At 30.5% G+C, this 21,316-nt stretch overlaps 1 protein-coding gene across 4 annotated transcripts in view; it reads right to left on the reverse strand.

Moving 5' to 3' along the window:
- Nucleotides 1-21,316, reverse strand: part of LOC111684782 (paired box protein Pax-6) — an 82,838-nt gene that overhangs the window by 52,063 nt on the left and 9,459 nt on the right. Inside the window, exons 3-4 of one of the 4 annotated variants that reach the window (XM_046956171.1) lie at nt 20,540-20,614; nt 18,351-18,554 (exon numbers count right to left, since the gene is read on the reverse strand). The exons of 2 other annotated variants lie outside the window; for them this stretch is intronic. In XM_046956171.1, the coding sequence (XP_046812127.1) occupies nt 18,351-18,554; nt 20,540-20,614 (279 nt within the window). Of the gene's footprint in view, nt 1-18,350; nt 18,555-20,539; nt 20,615-21,316 lie in introns of those variants that run through there. One more of the 4 variants, XM_046956151.1, reaches the window with a different exon arrangement.

The raw sequence follows: 21,316 nt of genomic DNA on the forward strand, positions 1-21,316 counted from the left end.
CAATATAAAACCTTTTTCAGACACCAAAAAAAAAATTTAAATATAACAAAAATTAAGCAAAATTTTCATAATTGCGCAAATAGTTCAATTAAATAATATTCGGTCGGCCATACTTGACTGACTTTCTTGATTTGTTTAAGAAAATATTTTTAGTGCGTATTTCCCTATTTTATAGTGCATATTATAAGCACCTTTTTGAATTTTTTAGTGGATGCAAATCCTTGCCCTGGTCATAAGTCTCAAATAAGGGCCACTTCCGAAAATCACTTAGTCGCTTATATGTTTCACTGAATTAAAAAGTTATCGGGATAAAATTTAAATTGTATATTTATTTATTATATTTTACATTACAATTACAAATTATATTCAACCCTAATTTACCGAGCAGCAGACTAGAGTCTCTGGTGGGAATCGAACCCCAGACTGACAGGCTAGCACACTACGAATTCTACACAAATATGTTTTTTGTACATATGAATCACTCTCCGAACATACATACATACATACATACATACATACATACATACATACATTCATACATTCATACATACATGCATGCATGCATACATACATTTTTCGTATTTTTCCCAATTTCAAAAAATTTGGGTTTAAATCGCAAGTACGTTGCGGGTCAAATAATGGTTTTTATATAATTTTTTCTGTAAAACATTTTAACTTGCAATAAAATAAAATGTGCAATGATATTAGATTCAAAGGAATTATACCAGATTTGTGCTGGTTATCGAGCTCATTCTTCTCATATTTAGTTTTCACATACATATGGGCATTTCCACCAAAAAGTCCACCGTGGCTCAAAAACTAAAAGTCATCAAAAATAAAATTTAAACTTCTATTATTATAAAAAAAAATCAATTTTTTCTATTAATGTCCCCAAAGCTTTTCTTAACAACTATGATGAGACAAATTTTGGTCTTATTTGGCTTAATAACTGCAGTCACGGGCGATGACCAAGAACTATTAATTTCTTCAATGACACCTAAACTTATCATACGATCAAGTTCCTCTTAAACCACCTTCTGATTGGCTGGCTAAATAGGGAAATGTCTACGCTTGACTGGTTAGCATTGTCAGTATCAATCACATGTTCCAAAATCGTCGTTTCTCCTAGACCTAGGATTTGCGACGAAGGAAACAATTTTATCACTCTTTCGAGTTCATTATCCTGCAAATCTGTCAACTTATGTCCGTTACTGCCAATTTTGTTCTCAATTTCATTTACTTCCAAATTTAGTGATGAATCCAAGCCAAAATTAAATCCTAAGTAAAGTTTTTGAGATAGTTCGGGACAAATATAAAAAGTTATAGGTTCACAGCGGTTATTAAATGTCACATATGTAATAATTATACCCTTCACCTTCGTGAGAAGGGTATATATAAGTTTGTCATTCCGTTTGTAATTTCTATAATATAATTTTCCGACCCTATAAAATATATATATTCTGGATCCTTGTAGATAGAGGAGTCGATTAAGCCATGTCCGTCTGTCTGTCTGTTGAAATCAGTTTTTAGAGGACCCCAGATATCGGCGAGATCAATAATTCTATTAGACATGCTTTCGAGAAGATCGCTATTTAAAATCAGCTAAATCGGTCGGTAAATAACGGAGATATGAGCAAAAATCCGAGACAACCTCTGAAAATTTTATCAAAAATGCCTTGGTTTTTGAATTATTCACTGAAAAATAATTTTGTGAGGACCACAATAAAAATCTCAAAAGAGAATTATTAATCTCCGATCTAAAATAATCATCCTCACTATGTACGTACACCAGTACACAGTAACATTACATCATCTGCGAATATGTAGGGTTTACAAAAATTGTTTTCCACAAAACTTGGAAGGTCATTAACATAGAGAATGAACAGAAGGGGACCCAAAACAGAGCCCTGTGGGACACCAGAGGAAAGGCGAAGTAGGTTGGAATAGTTACCATTCATCTCAACAAATTGAAATCTATCAAACAAATAAGAATATATTAGCTTACATGCTGTTTTAGAAAAATTAAAAAATGTTCTTAGCTTTCTTACCATTACACAATAATTAACTGAGTTAAATGCCTTAGCTAAATCAAGGGAAACAAGAGCCACTACATCATCATTGTTCAGGCTTAATCTCACATCATCACTCAGGTTAAGAAGTAGTGATGTCGTATTATGGCCACGACGAAATGCAAATTGACATGAAACAATTTAATCATTAGTAAAGGAAAGAATCTGATCTTTCAAAATATTCTCTACAGCCTTAGATAGTGAAGGAAGAATTGAAATTGGCCTTAAATCTTCAACATTACGAAAATGGCCAGATTTAGCTATAGGTATAACACGTGCCTTCTTCCAGGCTGAAGGAAACACAGAAGTAGTTAGTATAGTGTTGACATGATGGACAAGAATCAAAGAAATATAAGGAAAAATAGCTTTTAAGAATCGAATAGGAATCAAATCCACACCTATTTAATTAGACTTTACTCTACAGACAGCCTCAAACAACTCATCTTCACCTACACATCTAAAAGAGAAAGAATCCAACTCATCCTCAAAAGAGTCAAAATTAATTAAAAGCACAGTGGGGCAGAATGGAAATTTTTTGGAAATAAATCTGGCATTTCTAAACGGCTGATCCGATCGAGATAAAATTTGGGGTGAGCGTAGCCAAGGAGTATTCGAGTTTAAGTTTTGAAGATGAACCCCTCAGATGCCCCAGGGACGGAGCTGTAGCGGCTCAAATTAGGGTACATACGACATGTAAAATTTTTAAACTCGTGCCATTTTTTTGTTTTTCACTCAAATACAAAGATTTTTATATTTTCTGAAAGCGCTCGACGAGATCTTGAAAAACAGGCATACTACTTATCTCTTATAATATCCGAGTTATAGGCATTTAAAAATTTATTGATACAAAATTTACCATACCTTGGTCCGCCTTTTTTTGAATACCGGGCGTAATTTTAGACCAAATGGACTCAATTTTTTCTTGTTAGTTAGACAACAAAATGTCCAATAATATACAAAAAATTTTAGATCAATATCATTTACAGATCCAAAAATATACGTTTTTTAATTTAAAAATTCAAATAATTTTAGATTTTTGCCGTTTTTTTTGCCCAAAATGTGTCTTAACTCTTTTATTAATAAAATAATATTATAAAATAAAATTTGGGCGACATGTTCTAAAATCCCAAAGCTGGGATCAGAAAACTGAAAGCAGTTTTGGAAACCTCAATATGTTTTCTATTTACTCCAAAAGTATTTTCCCAGCCCTGAAAGAAATGTGGACCATATGGGCAAAAATGTAAAAGATCCCATTTTTGGGATTTTCATTCCTATTTTTGGGAATTGCGGGATGCCCTTTGACCTTTTTTAGCATTTTCTTATTTGAAATGACAAATTTAACAAGCGTTGAAGATTTCATTGAGTTTTGTTCATAAATGAAGATTTTGTCATATATTACATATTTGTTAAATTTCTAAAACTATGATTTATATCAAAATTTTAATAGGGTCGCAGATAGCTACAACAATTTAGTCCATATTTATCCCTTAATATGTTTTTTTAGTTCGATATGGAAATTCTCGACCCTTTACAAAAAATTACAAGCCAATATCTCAATTACATTCAAAAATATGTTCATTTAAACCTGTATCCTTTAATTTCATATTTTTCATATTTTAGTATTAAATATGACAGAACATGTTTAAATCATATATTTACCTATTTTCTATTTGATTGCTTATCCTTATAATTGCAAGGTCCTATTATGCTTAAATTTTCAGAAATTTATAACTATTTTTTACCTAAATTTTTTTCGACAGATCATTTCGTTCTGTTTCGTTTATGATCATGTTGATAAAAATACCTGTATACCTGTATATTCGATTCATTCACTAATAAGAAATATCAATGACTGAATTACAGGTTATAGTAATATAGTCCTAAATGTTAATAGGTAGACAGATCGTAATTTTTACTTTGGAATACCTGTATCGGAAATAACAATAATTGGTATATAAGTAAACTTCTCAGATTTTAAGTACCATATTTAATAAATCTACAATGAAGATTACATTACAGTACGAAGAGTTGTGTTCCGTTTTATGGAGTGTATCTTCTAAAGGGCCAGAAAGAATTGAAGACATTTCAAATTATATAAAAACTACATATAGTACAAAAGTAGACAAAACAGGCATATCAAAAATTGAAAACTTTTTAAAACTTTTTGATGTAAAAAGTAAGTCTGTGGATGGAAATCAAAAGAAATTTCGATTAAAATTTTGTAGTTGGATGAAAACTACTACGAAAATCTCAACTTTCTTGCAAGTCATACGAAGACTTATGTTCAAGGTAAAAAAAAAGAGGGTCACACAAAAACTTTTTTCAATCTCAAATGAGGAAATTGCTGATACATTTAACGAAATGCTGAAAAAGGAAAACCAACCTATGGGTGCCGTACATATTACAACTTTTCTTCCTAATGCATCACCAAAACGACTTAAGCGAATTGTGGAAAGTATACCAACTCTAACATCACAATCAAATTTTACTGAAGAGGAAGCAATAGCGCTTATGTTGGAACTGGGTCTCAGTCGAAATAAGTACCAAATATTAAGGAAAGCTCTGCATGAAAAAGGACACAATATATTACCATTATACAAGGCGATCCAGGAAAAAAATCAAACTATCCTACCATCACCTATGCTGTTAATGATGTGGAAGCTTGTATTGATATATCATCTTTGCCTGAAAACACAGCATCAAGAATTGTGTCAGACTTTTCAGAAGACCAGCTAAGGAAAATTCATAACTGTGATGTTGTCTTAATGTGTAAGTGGGGATGTGACGGTTTATCAGCACTTCCAGACTACAAAAGTGTATTTATGTCATCATTAGTGCCATTACGAATTCGTTCATATTCCCTTCATCCATCATCGTCAAGCATCGGAAATTTATTTGAAGATATATGGATCAATACAACTCCGGGTTCAAAAAATTTTTGTAGACCCATTGGATTTGAATATATAAAGAAAACAACAAAAGATTTAGTGGAATATTTAAAAGATAAAATAAATGCACTGGAGCCTATTTGCATAAAAATAAAGGAATTCTCTATTAACGTATCATATCAGCTAAGCTTAACAATGATTGATGGAAAGGTCAGCAATGCCATAACAGAAACTTCTTCCTTCTGGAGATGCTCAATATGTAATGAGAAAAAGTCGCAATTCTCAAATATAAATAAAAGCAGAAGTATTAATGAAGAAGTCCTGTCTTTCGGAATTTCACCACTTCATACCAGAATACGATTTTTGGATTACTTTTTACATATAGCATACGACCTCAAATATAGAAGTGTGCCAGAGAATCTTACTAAATCAACAAAAAATAAAGAAGAACTGAAAGAACTGAGAGCTGCGGAAAACAGCAGAATCCAAGAAGAATTTAAAGTTCAGATGGGATTAAACATCGACAAACCACTTCCAAGTTGCGGTAGTACAAATGACGGTAATACGGCGAGAAGGTTTTTTCGTGATTTTGAAATTACTTCAAAAATAACTGGAATCGACAACGAGTTGCTTCGAAATTTCTAAATTACTTGTATCTCTGTATCCATGGAGGGAACTAACACCAACAGTACACAAAGTATTGTGTCATGGTCAAATAATAATTGAATCGAATATTCTTCCACTTGGAGAGTTAACAGAAGAAGCCCAGGAAGCGAGGAATCGAGATTTTAAGCATGTTCAACTTTTCAGCTTAAGAAAATGCTCCAGGCAATCACAGAATGAAGATATTTTTAATAGTTTACTTCTTCTGATCCTGTTCTTTCAACTATGCGAAAAAGATGGATTTGTTATGAAACTCTATCATCTCAAAACGAGGAAGATTTAAAGGACTTATATTACCTTCTGGGTATGTATACCGATATGACAGATTATTTTATAGAAAATAAGTAGTGTTAGGAATTAACTATATAAGTAGGTTGTAAGAATTAATTGTATTATGTTTAAGATAAACAGTTCGAATAAAAAAAGCTATTATACTAACTGATGATATTGTATTAAATTGTGTTTTATATTTCGGTGGGCGGGAAAGGTGGTTTGTGTGGGGTGATTTAGGTGTTGTTGTGCGTGGCTCATAATAAAATTATATTTTTTTATTGTATATACAATGTTATAGTCTTAAATAAAATAATTAACTAAATAATTTTTAAAAATTGTCCAAATATTTTATTCAACACCAAATGTATGTTCTGTCATACTTAATACTAAAATATGAAAAAGATGAAATTAAAGGACACAGGTTTAAATGAACATATTTTTGAATGTAATTGAGATATTGGCTTGAGATTTTTTTGTAAAGGGTCGAGAATTTCCATATCTAACTAAAAAATGATATTAAGGGATAAATATGGACTAAATTGTTGTAGCTATCTGCGACCCTATTAAAATTTTGATATAAATCATAGTTTTAGAAATTTAACAAATATGTAATATATATGACAAAATCTTTATTTATGAACAAAACTCAATGAAATCTTCAACGCTTGTTAAATTTGTCATTTCAAATAAGAAAATGCAAAAAAAAAATTGAAAAGGTCAAAGGGCATCCCGCAATTCCCAAAAATAGGAATGAAAATCCCAAAAATGGGATTTTTACATTTTTGCCCATAGGGTCCACATTTTTTTCAGGGCTGGGAAAATACTTTTGGAGTAAATAGAAAACATATTGAGGTTTCCAAAACTGCTTTCAGTTTTCTGATCCCAGCTTTGGGATTTTAGAACATGTCGCCCAAAGTTGAAGTTTTGATAAAAAATAGATAATATTTGGAAGGACGCAGTGGCAACGTTTCAAAAAATAGGACAAGTTTCTTACGCAAAGCGTTCTGCGTAAAAGTTTTTAAAAAATTTTATTTTATTAATAAAAGAGTTAAGACACATTTTGGGCAAAAAACGGCAAAAATCTAAAATTTTTTGAATTTTTAAATTAAAAAACGTATATTTTTGTATCTGTAAATGATATTGATCTGAAATTTGAACGCACTTCTCATGGATCTTAGGTCTATGTAGTAGTATTGGCAAAGGATGTAGACTGCACTCAAGTCACTCAGTACGTGGAACAATGTCTGTGCCTTGAGTAAATCTCTTTACTAAAAGTACAAGATACCACCTTCACTCTCAAAATTTGAGGGAATCCTTCGTACATCAGCTCTGTTTATAACGGGAGCCCACCCCATCAAAGGCTCTCATTGTCATGATGGGATGGCTAACTATTGATCTAATGGCTCAAGGGGTAGCCCTCAACGCGGCTGTTAGACTCAATACAATTGGTATGTGGCATATGATTCAGTCAGGTCACTCTACCATTCTCAATTGTGTTGGAGATAACCGTCTTTTGATAGAAGCTTTTCAGTGAATATCCAACACGATCCCTGTATCCCTTAACGCAATGGCGAAACATTCCACAATAGCACTGTATTAGATTCCAGGACATCAACATATTCTACGCTTTCAACCTCCAAACGCTTGATACATGAAAACTTTATGAGCTTGCGCAATGCAGATGGTCAACTGGGGCCACCTGTAGACAGGCAAGGATCATGTGGCCATATTACAACCAAGAGAGAGATCCCAAGCCCTTTCTATATTCCAAGAATTAATCTACGGATCTTAACGGCACTGCTAACTGGCGTATGGCCTTTGCAAGAAGACTGAATTTACCCCGTGATGACTTCTGCAGGAGCAGATCTCAGAATGGGTCTGTTAGGTAGCTGTTTTTCTGCACGACTTATCGGATCTATCGGAGGTCAATATCCAAAAGATAAACTCCAATATTCGTCCGACAAACTTTTAACTATCCTAAACTGGGATTAATGCAAAAATAGTCGCTGCGAACACCACAATGAGACTTGGGGGTACTATATTCCAAGAATTAATCTACGGATCTTAACGGCACTGCTAACTGGCGTATGGCCTTTGCAAGAAGACTGAATTTACCCCGTGATGACTTCTGCAGGAGCAGATCTCAGAATGGGTCTGTTAGGTAGCTGTTTTCTGCACGACTTATCGGATCTATCGGAGGTCAATATCCAAAAGATAAACTCCAATATTCGTCCGACAAACTTTTAACTATCCTAAACTGGGATTAATGCAAAAATAGTCGCTGCGAACACCACAATGAGACTTGGGGGTACTAAGGCATGGATGTATAATACATATGCCAAAATTATAGAACAAATAAGCATGAAATTACTACTTGAATATGTCATACCTGAGTCAGTATTTGATCTTTGCAGTAAGCATTCTGGATAGAATGATCTACACAAATGCCAATACATAATAGATGATTCCATTCAAATATTCACTAATGAATCATAAATAAACGTAAGAGAAGGATGTGGAATTTACTCGGAACAGCTAAATTTAAGACTGTTGGAAGGACTCCCTGACTACTGCAGTGTAATACAAGCTGAAATTATGGCCATAAAAATTGGGATATTCAACAGGGAAATCCACATATTTACTGACATTAAATCCATAGAGAATGTGTATACCTCGTCGAAAGTTGTCCAAGAATTCCGGCCGTCTCTCGAGGAGATAGGAGATGAATGTCTCGATCGGTTACCCTTGTGTGGGTTCCTAGACATGGGGATATATAAGACAATAACTGTGCTGAAAGACGGAAGTGCTCTACAAGTGACTGAGTTTGGCTGCAATATTGGCATATCCTACGTGTAAGGTAAACAGCTGATTGCAGACAAACTGCATATGAAGATGGGAGAATGAACCCACCTGCCTGGAATCCAGGAAAATCTGTCCTTGAATGAATACGACATGGACAAGCCACATAATAAAACTATCAATATCCAATCTCAGGAAACTAATTGCGGTTATTACAAAACATTGGCCACTGGGCATTCATGCGCTGATGCTAAAACTTCCTTCATATAATGATTTTTATACCAGCTGCAATGACGAGGTGGAAAATGATAATACAGAGCATTTTCTATGTCACTGCCCCGCTGTCGCCGATTTTAGGCAGGATATGTTAAATCAACGTACAATCTTAAATAAAAGCTTTCTGTCAAATGAACATCCGGAAAAGACTAAAAGGCTGAAATAATTCAGCCCTCTTCAATAAGGACAATTGATAGAGTGATAATAACATGGTAACACAACGGGACTTATCTGAACCCAAGTAAGCTTTGCCAAGGGCGGCTGCCAAATTAACATAACCTAATGAAATTAAACCATTTCTGGTTTCATTTGTATTTGGGTTACCAATAGATTTTCTTTGGATAAAGGACGAATATGTTAGGGATAGGGCATATGGAAATACAACATGTAATTTCCCAAAGCGCGTTATATTTTTTTGTAGTGAGGTTTCAAGGTGACCTAACAAGACTCCCTCTATATCCGGCGAGCACCCATAAAGCAAGTTCATGCTAAAGGTGAGTTTACCAATCCTCTCAAGTTCTTGGTAATACAAGGACAGCTATCAGATTCCACTTCGAATTTTTGTTAGTTGTCCAATCTTATCCAGATACAGTGCTTTGTTTGCTGATAAGTTGCTCATCGAGACTGCGTTATTCATGTTAATTAGTAGCGCCTTAACCGGTTTCATTATCATCAAAAATTTGAATCAACATAGTTTTTTATTCCTAGCTACATCGATGCTACACAGCGCATTACTGGTGCCGAATTTTCTTCTGTATCCGTAGATAATAACGGACATATTTTGCAATGTTGCAACTCTTACTTTGCCATCTTTGCTTATATACATCTGTAATTCTCGCAAGCGGCCAAATTGCTGGATTAATATTATCAATCTTGATTAGTACTTCTGTACTTTCTTTAAAATCCTATTACGGCATCCAATTGACATGGTTTATCATTGTACTAGAGGTCTTGAATTCCATATAGATTCAATTTAAGGGAGTACTCATTTTCTCATATGTATGTTTGGCTTCACCGATTTTTATGACATTTTACTGACTTGACGCCAGCTTATAAATACATCCAATGTGAGGAGCTGCCGGGGGAATAAAATGCCCACTGAATTTCCTGCAGCGCTAGCATAGAAATTATCGATTCATTATTACGAACAGCAGCTTCTATTGTCTGAATAAATATACGAAGTAACCACTGTCCTTCCAAAACATCTTTTTAATGCAGCTTTAATGCTTTTGATGGCAAACATGCTTCTGAGGGCAGTGTGTTATTCTTACTTATACGCACGCAATATGATTTTCTCATCAACAACACATATTTTATAAAACATGTAAGAGTGGTATGTTCATATAAATCCATCGATTTTAGAAGTTTCTTGGTTTTGAAACCGATTCGATTTACAGAACCGACATAAATATTTTAGTGTAATTTTAATTTGATTCAACATTTTCTACAAAATGTTAAATATGTATATTGCCGTTCAATGTTCTTGAATTAATAATTTTTTTGTGTTTGGAATAAAACGTTTTATCCCAATAACATACATAACATTTAGGAATTAGGAAATTAAGGACATTCAATCCAAATTCCTACTACTTCTGTATTAAATCGAATTGTTAATACGATTATACGCTATGTGTATGGTGTTCGTAGATATGATCATGTATCGGAATATGTTAGACGCTTTCTTGGCTGTGGTTTTAATAATTTCATTCACCGCCGGAATTTATTCCTTTTTTGTAAAGCTGTCAAGTGGGGAGTACCTATTCAACTCTGTTCTCGGTTTAATTTTTTACATACGTCTAGAAATCCACAAATTTGTATACCTAGGATTAATAACTCATTATTTGAAAAATCTTTTGTTGTCAGAGTGGCTCGTATATGGAACGTTTTGCCCTTAGAACTTCGTGTGTTTTCCCACTCCAATAATGCATTTCGCCTAAAATTGTTATCGACTTTTTCTAACATATGATTTTAGTTCTATAACTATTTTTTTTTTAATTAAAACTTAATGATTATATAAAGGTACATATATGTTGCTTTGGGATCGATATGCTAAGACTTTACATAAAACAATTTGCTTTTAAACCAGGGGAATCATTTAATAAACTTGTATGTTATGTAAACTTATTGCTCAGTGGATTGTATTTAAATAATATTCAGGAAAAATACCTTTGTAATATAAGTTTTATTGGCCTTAATGAGGCTTTTTATATTACTGTTTCAATAAATAAAAAAAAAAGTTTTTATTATTTTAAAGGTTAATATTTAAATGGACTTTTATCGGAAAACATTTGTTGAAATAATAGTTATTTTAAAACATACAAATATAAAAAGATAAAGATCCTTAAAAGACAAATTTTCGATTTTCTTTCATAGACTTTTAAATGTCACGTTGAAACAGGATTTACCCCGATAACTTTTTAGTTGGCATCCAGAAGTATTCAAAACTTTGAATATAAATCAAGTTTAGTATATATAAATCAATTTAAAAGAAAAAAAAATAATTCTAAGCGGGGTTAATTTTTATAGAATTTCAAAGTCTGTCACGTCACATTACATAAATTTTCTCAAGTGCAATCTTCGAATTGTGAAATATTGTTATTTAAAAAAAGATGTGATATTTATGCAATTTATTCAATTAGGTGATAGTTGATAAGTGGAAGAAAAAGCACAGAAATTCAACAAATGATATTTTTATAAAATGTATGGAAAAAAAGTGATTTTCGGATATCGGCTTTATATGGGCGTTATGACCGATTATTATTGGGTCAGTAGTTGTACATTTGGAAGTTTTTTTGTGTGTTTGTATTATAAGAATGGCAAAATTTTAGTTATATATCCAAGTTTGTGGGTATATAAAATGTGGGCTTTTTATGTAAGCTATGTCTAATCATGGACCAATTTTTAAAAAAAATTAGGATGAACGATTTTTGTGTATATTATTCTTATACGGCAGCCATTTTCAACTAAAATGTTATTAAGTAGTCGAAATATTTCTCCGATTCCAAAAAACTTTCAACAATGTCCGTCCAAAATAAATCTATGGAATTATTAATTTTCAATAATATTGCAAATTTCATCATTGGAAATTTTTGTCACATCACGTCATGTCACGTCACACATAACGGCTTGTACAAATAAATCTGAAAACAATATTTTAGTTCTAAAAGCTGAAAAATAATTAATAAATATTCCAAATTACAATAAAAAGGGTTTTAATCAAATAGCCAGGTGAAACTAGCAGATTTTTACATTTTTGTCAAAAAAGAAATAAGCAATTTCTATTTCTGTCACATCACGTCACGCACTTTAATACTTATATCTTAGAGCCATTAAGATCTTTCAATTTCTTATTCGACCAGTTATAGAGCTATTGAAGCCCTATATAAAAATACAAGAATTTTTAAAAAATATATACATATGTATATATATTTTTCATCTCTTTTAAACGTACGACCGTCACGTTCGTCACAATGGAAATGCCCATATGTAACAAAAATTTACAAGTACATAAATAACAAAACTGACCATAGACTAAAACAAATAAATAAAACTAATAAGTTTGGGCACATCGAACTGTATTTGACTGTAGCCCCAATATGAGGCCCTATTCAGAAAACTACTTTATGGTACATTCGTATATAACTAAAATTAAAAAGATAAGCAAAGAAATGCGATAATAAATAAATAAAATTTACAATATAAAATTTTAAAGAAATTTGCCTATTGATTAAAGAGCATTTCTTATAAAAGAAACAAATGTTGAAGACAATACTTCCCTATTTTCTGCATATTGCAAAAAATAAATAAATCTCTTAATTATATAATTAAGATAATTAAGACCATATGCAGAAACTTTTTTATTTATACTTGTATATGAGATTAACAAATTTAGACACCTTTATTTTCACCTATTCATTATTATTTTTGAAAATTAATTGTATAAAAAAGAAAATAAAACAAAAGAGGAAAAAACAATACTATTTTAACATATAAATCAATCCTCTCGTAAGTAACAAATACAATAAAAGGAAAATGTTTTCTGTAGCAACAAGATGTTTGCCGTTTGGGATTACACAGTTGAAAAAAAATAAAATTTACCACAAAATCCCCTAGTTTTATTTAATAGTTTTTTTTGCTTCTAAACAAGCAACCATAAATAAATTAGAAATCTAACTACATGCTGTGAATCTAAGTACTGTTACTTAAGATCCTTTTGTTCTAAAAAATTACAAATAATTTTCCACCTTTTTATATTGACGGTTACTTACTTGCAAAGCAAAAGAATGCCCATTTCATAATCATCGTCCTCATCATCACTTACACACAGTACGTATGTGTGAAAGGAAATGATGAATGATTGTATAAATTTTACTTTTAGGTAGATAAATGTATGGATTTATGTCTGTATGGATGTTGTCAATGTGTAAATGTATATTTTTAAAGTTAAAAACAAAACGTATTTACTATTGTTATTTATTTGTTTTAAACATCTAGAAAAGTAGCCGCTACATCTATAGAATGTAATTGTACTGAATACTTGTACGAGACATTACCATTTACGACAGCACAATTTGTTACCCCCTACTCGTGACATTATTATTATTATTTGTATTATAATACATTTAGTTGTTCTAAATCAATGTCTAAGTACTCACACTCAACACACGTCCATTCATTCATCTATTCACACACATTTGCACAGTGTTGTGCATAACTTGAAATAGTTTTCTTTGTACATAATATCTATGTGTGTATGTATGTATGTATGTATGTATGTATGTATGTATGTATGTATGTATGTATGTATGTATGTATTTATGTATGTATGTATGTATTATGTATATATGTATGTTTGTATGTATGTATGAATGAATGTATGTATTTGGTCTACAAGTGATATTCCCATGATTAAACTGTAATATACTTTTGAACAAATCTAAATAAAATAAATAAAAATTTTGTAAAAACAAGAAAATTGAATACTAAAAACTCTCAAATATGCCAAAATATTTAAAAGTTATACTGAAACCCTCTCTAATATGTCGAAATATTTTAAAGTTATACTGATTCAGTTTTTCTTTTGGATTTTGGCAAATTGTGTACATACTGGTGTTTTCCCATTCGCATTCTACATTAAATTAATTTATGTGTTTGTTGTCTGTTGCTATTCACTTAACACACACTGTAATCTAACCATCCGTAACATAGTTTAACACGAACGCATTTACAAAACAAAACACATTTCAACAATGAGAGTGATAGCACGGTTAATAAAGTATATAATAGCCATTCATCCAACAACCCATCCCATCGAATCGCATCCCAAACTCTAAGAGTTTTAGTAATAAAACAGTTTAACACAAAAAATCCTAGTTAGTTTTATTCACACTCTTACACATACAATACCGACAACAACTATGATGCTATGTACGTATTTTCGTTTGAAAAGTGGTAACAAATAATTACATACAAAACATACATATGTATGTAGTCGTCGTTGTCCTTGCTTTCTTATACTCATAAACATACTCACATCCCCTTATTTTTCTACAATTGTTCCATTACTACTATAGCAAATACACAACAAAACAAATTGACAACAACATGAAAAACCAAAAAGACAACAAAAAGTACCATATTATTAGATTGTTCACACTAAAGTGATCATAAATTATACGAATATTGCCGTTTTGTAGTGTGTTAGTGTTGCCAAATGTTGCCCCTTCCACGAAATTGTCTCCTTCCCAAATAATCACCGATATTACAAATTCATTTAAAGTTAGCATGACTTTAACAAAATCGGAATTGCTTCAAATTTTGAAGATTGTGAGTTTATTTTCTATTTACGAAAATTATTTAACAAATATGTGTGCTATTTAGATCGCGTAAGTGGGCATTAGTTAAATTCACAATAATGTTGTATATTGTATCTGAGAAATAAACCATATTAATTTCTTTTAATTTAAAATTCTTTTATTTTCTTTATTCCACATTTTAAACTAATTAATATCTGTTTTTAATAAAAAAGTTTTTTTTTGATTTCTGTGTTACCACTTTATGCTAAAATCGATTGTTTTTTTTTTTTTTTTTTTTTTTGAAAAACATTGTCGTTGAAGTTTTGCATTGAAAATACCTACAGCATCGTTATGACTATTGTAGCAGATGCTAACATAGTACGCATACAATGCTACAACAACAATTGTAAATTAAAATCATATTTGCCCTTTTTACTTTAAATAAATGTACGACTGGTAACCCTGGTACACATGTATAAAATGCACACGAACACTCGCTGAAATTCCATATTAGATATTTCAAAAAGATAATGACCGTGTATGACACACTTTGATAGAATTCTATTGTATATTATATCTTGTAATAACGTTATGTCATTATTACTTTTGAGATTTTTTTCTAAACAGAAGAGTCATTGTACATTGTCGTCTGTCTATCTGAGTGAGTACTACTACATAAAAATAAACTAAAGATCAACAATTTTAAACTGTCAAAATGACATTCTGTCATTTAAAAAAATAATAACATTCTCATGTAGGGATGTACAAAAGGGTAAAAATGTTCGCAAACAACAAAAATTTTCTACTTGTTATGATTAAGTAAACAAAAGAGCATAACTTATGTCAAGTTAAATACTTATTATTAGCATTTTTTAATAATTTTATTGTGTCAAAGTCAGATTATAAATGACTCAATTGGAGGAAAATTGTGTATCGAACAAATACATATGTACATATAAAAAAGTATGCCTAAAACAACCATACCCGACATTACAATGAAACGTCTTAAAATACATACAATTTTTTTGGATTTTACATTATTAAAATTTTTACATTGCACGGTAGTCAATTCCGGCCAAAAATAATTTCTTTCAATTATTTAATTCTGATAAATTTTTAATAGTAGATAGATTATAACTAACACTTAAATTTTTTGACTGCCGTTTTAAGGTTTTAAAATTTTAGACACGTCTTAATAAATTAAGTTTTTCTTTGGAAATTATCACGTGCTGTAAAATAGCGTTAGTATGTAATCATTCCATGATAAATTAAGTGTTTGTAGCCTACTTTAAAAACTAAAAAGCTATATAAATTAAAATTTGTAAAAGAGGTTCAGTGAACATTGCATCTACAACTGTTATATATCAGCAATAAGTATTCTAAATTCTATCTGCTACTTCCTTTAACTTTAGCATCTAGTTAGTTATATTTTTGAATTATTAAATAGTATTCGGAATAACGCCTAATAACAGGACTTAAAGATTGAAACCTACAAATTTTTCTAGTGCCATTTATTTTTTTTAATTTTGTCATAAATTTAATCGCATATTTTTTAATACCGACGTAGAGTTAGAGCTGAGCTGTCTAAAGTTCATGAACAATGAAATAGTTTATGACGAATTGTATCTAAGTATTCATCTGAAATGCAAATCAACTTTTTTTGACTGAAAATGTTTCATTGCATCAAAATGCATATCACGCAAAAATTTAGAACTCTCTTGGTAGGTTTTAAACGAATTGAAATTCTTCAAAAACTACATTTTAAATAAACGGCAAGAATAAAATTGTAAGAAATTAAATCAGCATCTACCATTTTGCAGCACTATTAAACATATTATGTATATTAGGAAAATAACCAATAACCAGTTTGACGTGTTATTTTGGTGCAAAAACCCCCCTGCAAATAGATTTTCTAAAACCAGTCACAAACAAAATTACATGAATTTTTAATATTAGTATAATATTAATAGTTACATGTTTATGTACTGAAATTGTTAGAGGGATTAACCCCAAATTCTATCATAACAATTAACAATAGTTTACAGCGTATTCCGGTATGTCTGGAAGGAACTATATGCTACCTTTTGTTATGGAAATTCAAGTTGGCGAGGTGCCACGCACACATACATAATAACTATTGAAAGACACATATTTCAAAAACTACAATAACTAGAGTTCCCAAATTTTACACGAACAACTTTGGCATCTATAGGCGTGGCACCTCCCATATAAACAAATCTTAAATTAGTATATCTGAAAAAGTATAACAACTAGAGTCTTCAATTTACATTAGTATTGACACGAATATTTACGATAAAAACTGGCGAACTAGAAATAGCGTGGCACTTTTCATAGGAATTACATACTAAAATTAGTTTATCTGGGAAACTATTGGAGTTAGAATCTTAAAATTTTGCACGATGACTTTTAACATCCATCTGAATATTTGGGAGTGAAATTGGCGGACTTTCACAAGGGGGGTTGGCACCTCACATATGAATTACATACAAAAATTCGTTTTTCTCAGTAGCTATTAATGCCAAAATTTTGCACGAACAGTTTTGACATCCATGTCAACATTTGTGTAATAAAATACATAAATTCGTTTTTCTAGGAAACAATTGGAGCTATAATCTTCAAATTTTGTACGAAGAAATTTAACATTCATGTGAACATTTCGGAGAAAAATGGGCAGTGGCATAAGGAGTATTGACACCTCCCATATGAATTAAATACAGAAAATCGTATACATGGGGAACTGTTAGTGCTAGTTCTTCTTTGCACGAAGAACTCTGACATCCATGTAAATATTTGGATAATAAATTGGCTCCCACAAAAAAATCGTGTATCTGGGAAACTTTTATAGCTTGAATCTTAAAAAACCGCAAAGTACGTTTTTAATTTAAATCGAGTTTTGGGTATATTATTGGAAAATAATACACATATATACAAAAAATTTACTCTACACCGTTCACAAGAACATAACTTTACGTGTATATATATTATATATATATATATAATATATATATATATATATATATATATATATATATATATATAATATATATATATATATATATATATATTATATATATATATATATATATATATATATAATATATATATATATATATATATATATTATATATATATATATATATATATATATATACATATATATATATACACGTAAAGTTATGTTCTTTTAAGAATTAAACGGTACAGAGCAATTTTTTGTATATATGATTATTATTTCTTAATAATACCCAAATTATTTTATTTCTCAAAAAAAAAAAAAAAAAAAAAAATATATATATATATATATATATATATATATATATATATATATATATATATATATATATATATACATATTTATTTATAAATAATTTCAAATCAAACCGCATGGAATGCGAAACACAACCTAACAATTCCACATATTAGTTATTAACACCATGTACCACAACATATCATCTTGAATATGAAAACAAGGAAATTTGGTATGAAAATACTTAATAAGAAATGTATAAATTTTTTATAAACAATATATATTTATGTTTTAAAATCTATCATATCATATAACATACATTCATCATCAGTAATGTGGTAGTAGGTGGTGGCAAAATAAGAAGATGCGTGAGGCGTTGAAGGTGCTTCCAAGGTAGTTGGATCCATAACAGCAGTAGGTTTATCTGCTGCGATATCCGACGTTGAACCGTCAATACTACCGACACCACCGCCACCGCTAGTAACACCCAAACATGGTAGATTTCTCATTGCAATGAAATTGTCTATAAGAAAAAAGGAATAGAAACGGAAAAATGTCACAAATCTTATTTTTTGCAGTCTTGATGGATGAAATAATATCATTTTTAAGAAAATAAAAAAAATGCAAAAAAATTAAAACTTATCTAAAAATTACACGAAAATTGGTATCTGTGATAAAATTTTTTCCAGATTTTCAGTAGTATTTAAAAATAAATTATTTTAAAAATGAGGTAAAATCGGCAGACACAAAACAAAATTTTGATGTACACGTTTTTTTAAATTTCAGGTTTCAGATTTACCAATAATAAATGTAACGCAATGAAAAAATATTGTTCAAATATGTTATGTTGTTATATGTCTGCTGGTACTACAACAAAACAACTTTTGGCTTTCATACCTTATTAACATTATTTTTTGTGTGTGTTGTTTTACGCGACAGAATATCAGTTGAAATAATTCTTATTTGGTTTATAATATTAACCTTTGTATAGAATAATGTAGTTATATTTTTGTGAAGCAAATTAAAATTTGTGAATTGTGTAAGTAAAGGTCTACACTACTCAATATCCGATTATCGTTTAAACGGTAGTAAATCTGTCTGTTAAAATAACTTTTTGTATGAGAATTTTCAATACATGGTTTCGAACGAAATAACAAGAGATTAATATGGGGGTAAAAGCTTCTTTGAATTTTAAATACTTTTCCAAACATTTTTGGCACTTATTCTTGAAAATGCATCAACTAAAAGTTCTAGAAAACAGCAAATAAAGTTAAAGAATTTAAGATATTATGTTCAGAGTTTTGAGAAAAACGCCATTTTTGTCCTTTCTCGAGACGTTATTAAATTTGTACGCTATCCGAAAGTATATTCTTTTAGTTTTAAAACAGAGCTCGGCGAGAAATATGATAGGTCAGAGAAAAGAGAACACAGGCATGGAAAGTTTTATTTTTGAAATGGTGTTTTTTAAATATGTATATGAATATACATGAACGCTCAAACTAGTCTGAATAAGATTTTAATACATGTGAGTACGTTGTTGTAAATTTAGTCAAAAAGCACGCGTGCAGAGGAAAAACTTTGTTCAGCTTTAAAAAATAAAGGCTTTAGAAAAGTAAACTTTGATCTGTGGGTTATCTCTGCCTATGCTATTTGCGTTAAATTGAATTTATAAATTTAGAATGTATAAAGCCAAATGAGAATTAATTTTGATTAAGACTATATATGGGAGCTAGTATCAGTTATGGACCGATCAAATCAAAATTTGGTGAAGGTATTTATGGTCATATAGAAGTTCGATATGAAAAATTTTATCATAATAGTAGTGTTTAAGAGGAAATTAAAGGCGTTTAAGCCATTTTCTGATGAGATCTTTGTATGGGTCAACTGAGCACCGATTGTAACGAAAATACGAAGAATTAATTATGCTTACATGAAATATGGTGCCGATTTTCAGGGGCTAGGCTAATTAAAAAAGTTTCATATGACCGAAAATCTGTCTGCTTAACTTTATGGAGATAGGTCCATAATTGACCCTTCTTTCCATATAAGGTCCCCTTCTGAAAATTACTTTAACACCCATTACATGCTTAAAAAACTTTCGATGAATGTCATGAACGATCATTACTGACGTACAAATTCGAGTATAGCAATGTATTTCGACACAAGTAAGTTCCTTTTGAACCAAAAACTCTCTTCCAAATTTAGTGAGGATTGTTAAAAAAATTAAAAAAATTATTTATAGTCTATATGTACCACAACATATCATCTTGAATATGAAAACAAGGAAATTTGGTATGAAAATACTTAATAAGAAATGTATAAATTTTTTATAAACAATATATATTTATGTTTTAAAATCTATCATATCATATAACATACATTCATCATCAGTAATGTGGTAGTAGGTGGTGGCAAAATAAGAAGATGCGTGAGGCGTTGAAGGTGCTTCCAAGGTAGTTGGATCCATAACAGCAGTAGGTTTATCTGCTGCGATATCCGACGTTGAACCGTCAATACTACCGACACCACCGCCACCGCTAGTAACACCCAAACATGGTAGATTTCTCATTGCAATGAAATTGTCTATAAGAAAAAAGGAATAGAAACGGAAAAATGTCACAAATCTTATTTTTTGCAGTCTTGATGGATGAAATAATATCATTTTTAAGAAAATAAAAAAAATGCAAAAAAAATTAAAACTTATCTAAAAATTACACGAAAAATTGGTATCTGTGATAAAATTTTTTCCAGATTTTCAGTAGTATTTAAAAATAAATTATTTTAAAAATGAGGTAAAATCGGCAGACAAAAACAAAATTTTGATGTACACGTTTTTTGAAAATTTCAGGTTTCAGATTTACCAATAATAAATGTAACGCAATGAAAAAATATTGTTCAAATATGTTATGTTGTTATATGTCTGCTGGTACTACAACAAAACAACTTTTGGCTTTCATACCTTATTAACATTATTTTTTGTGTGTGTTGTTTTACGCGACAGAATATCAGTTGAAATAATTCTTATTTGGTTTATAATATTAACCTTTGTATAGAATAATGTAGTTATATTTTTGTGAAGCAAATTAAAATTTGTGAATTGTGTAAGTAAAGGTCTACACTACTCAATATCCGATTATCGTTTAACCGGTAGTAAATCTGTCTGTTAAAATAACTTTTTGTATGAGAATTTTCAATACATGGTTTCGAACGAAATAACAAGAGATTAATATGGGGGTAAAAGCTTCTTTGAAATTTTAAATACTTTTCCAAACATTTTTGGCACTT

This window comes from Lucilia cuprina, chromosome X (assembly GCF_022045245.1).
Source record: "Lucilia cuprina isolate Lc7/37 chromosome X, ASM2204524v1, whole genome shotgun sequence".
In the NCBI taxonomy this organism is placed as follows: domain Eukaryota; kingdom Metazoa; phylum Arthropoda; class Insecta; order Diptera; family Calliphoridae; genus Lucilia; species Lucilia cuprina.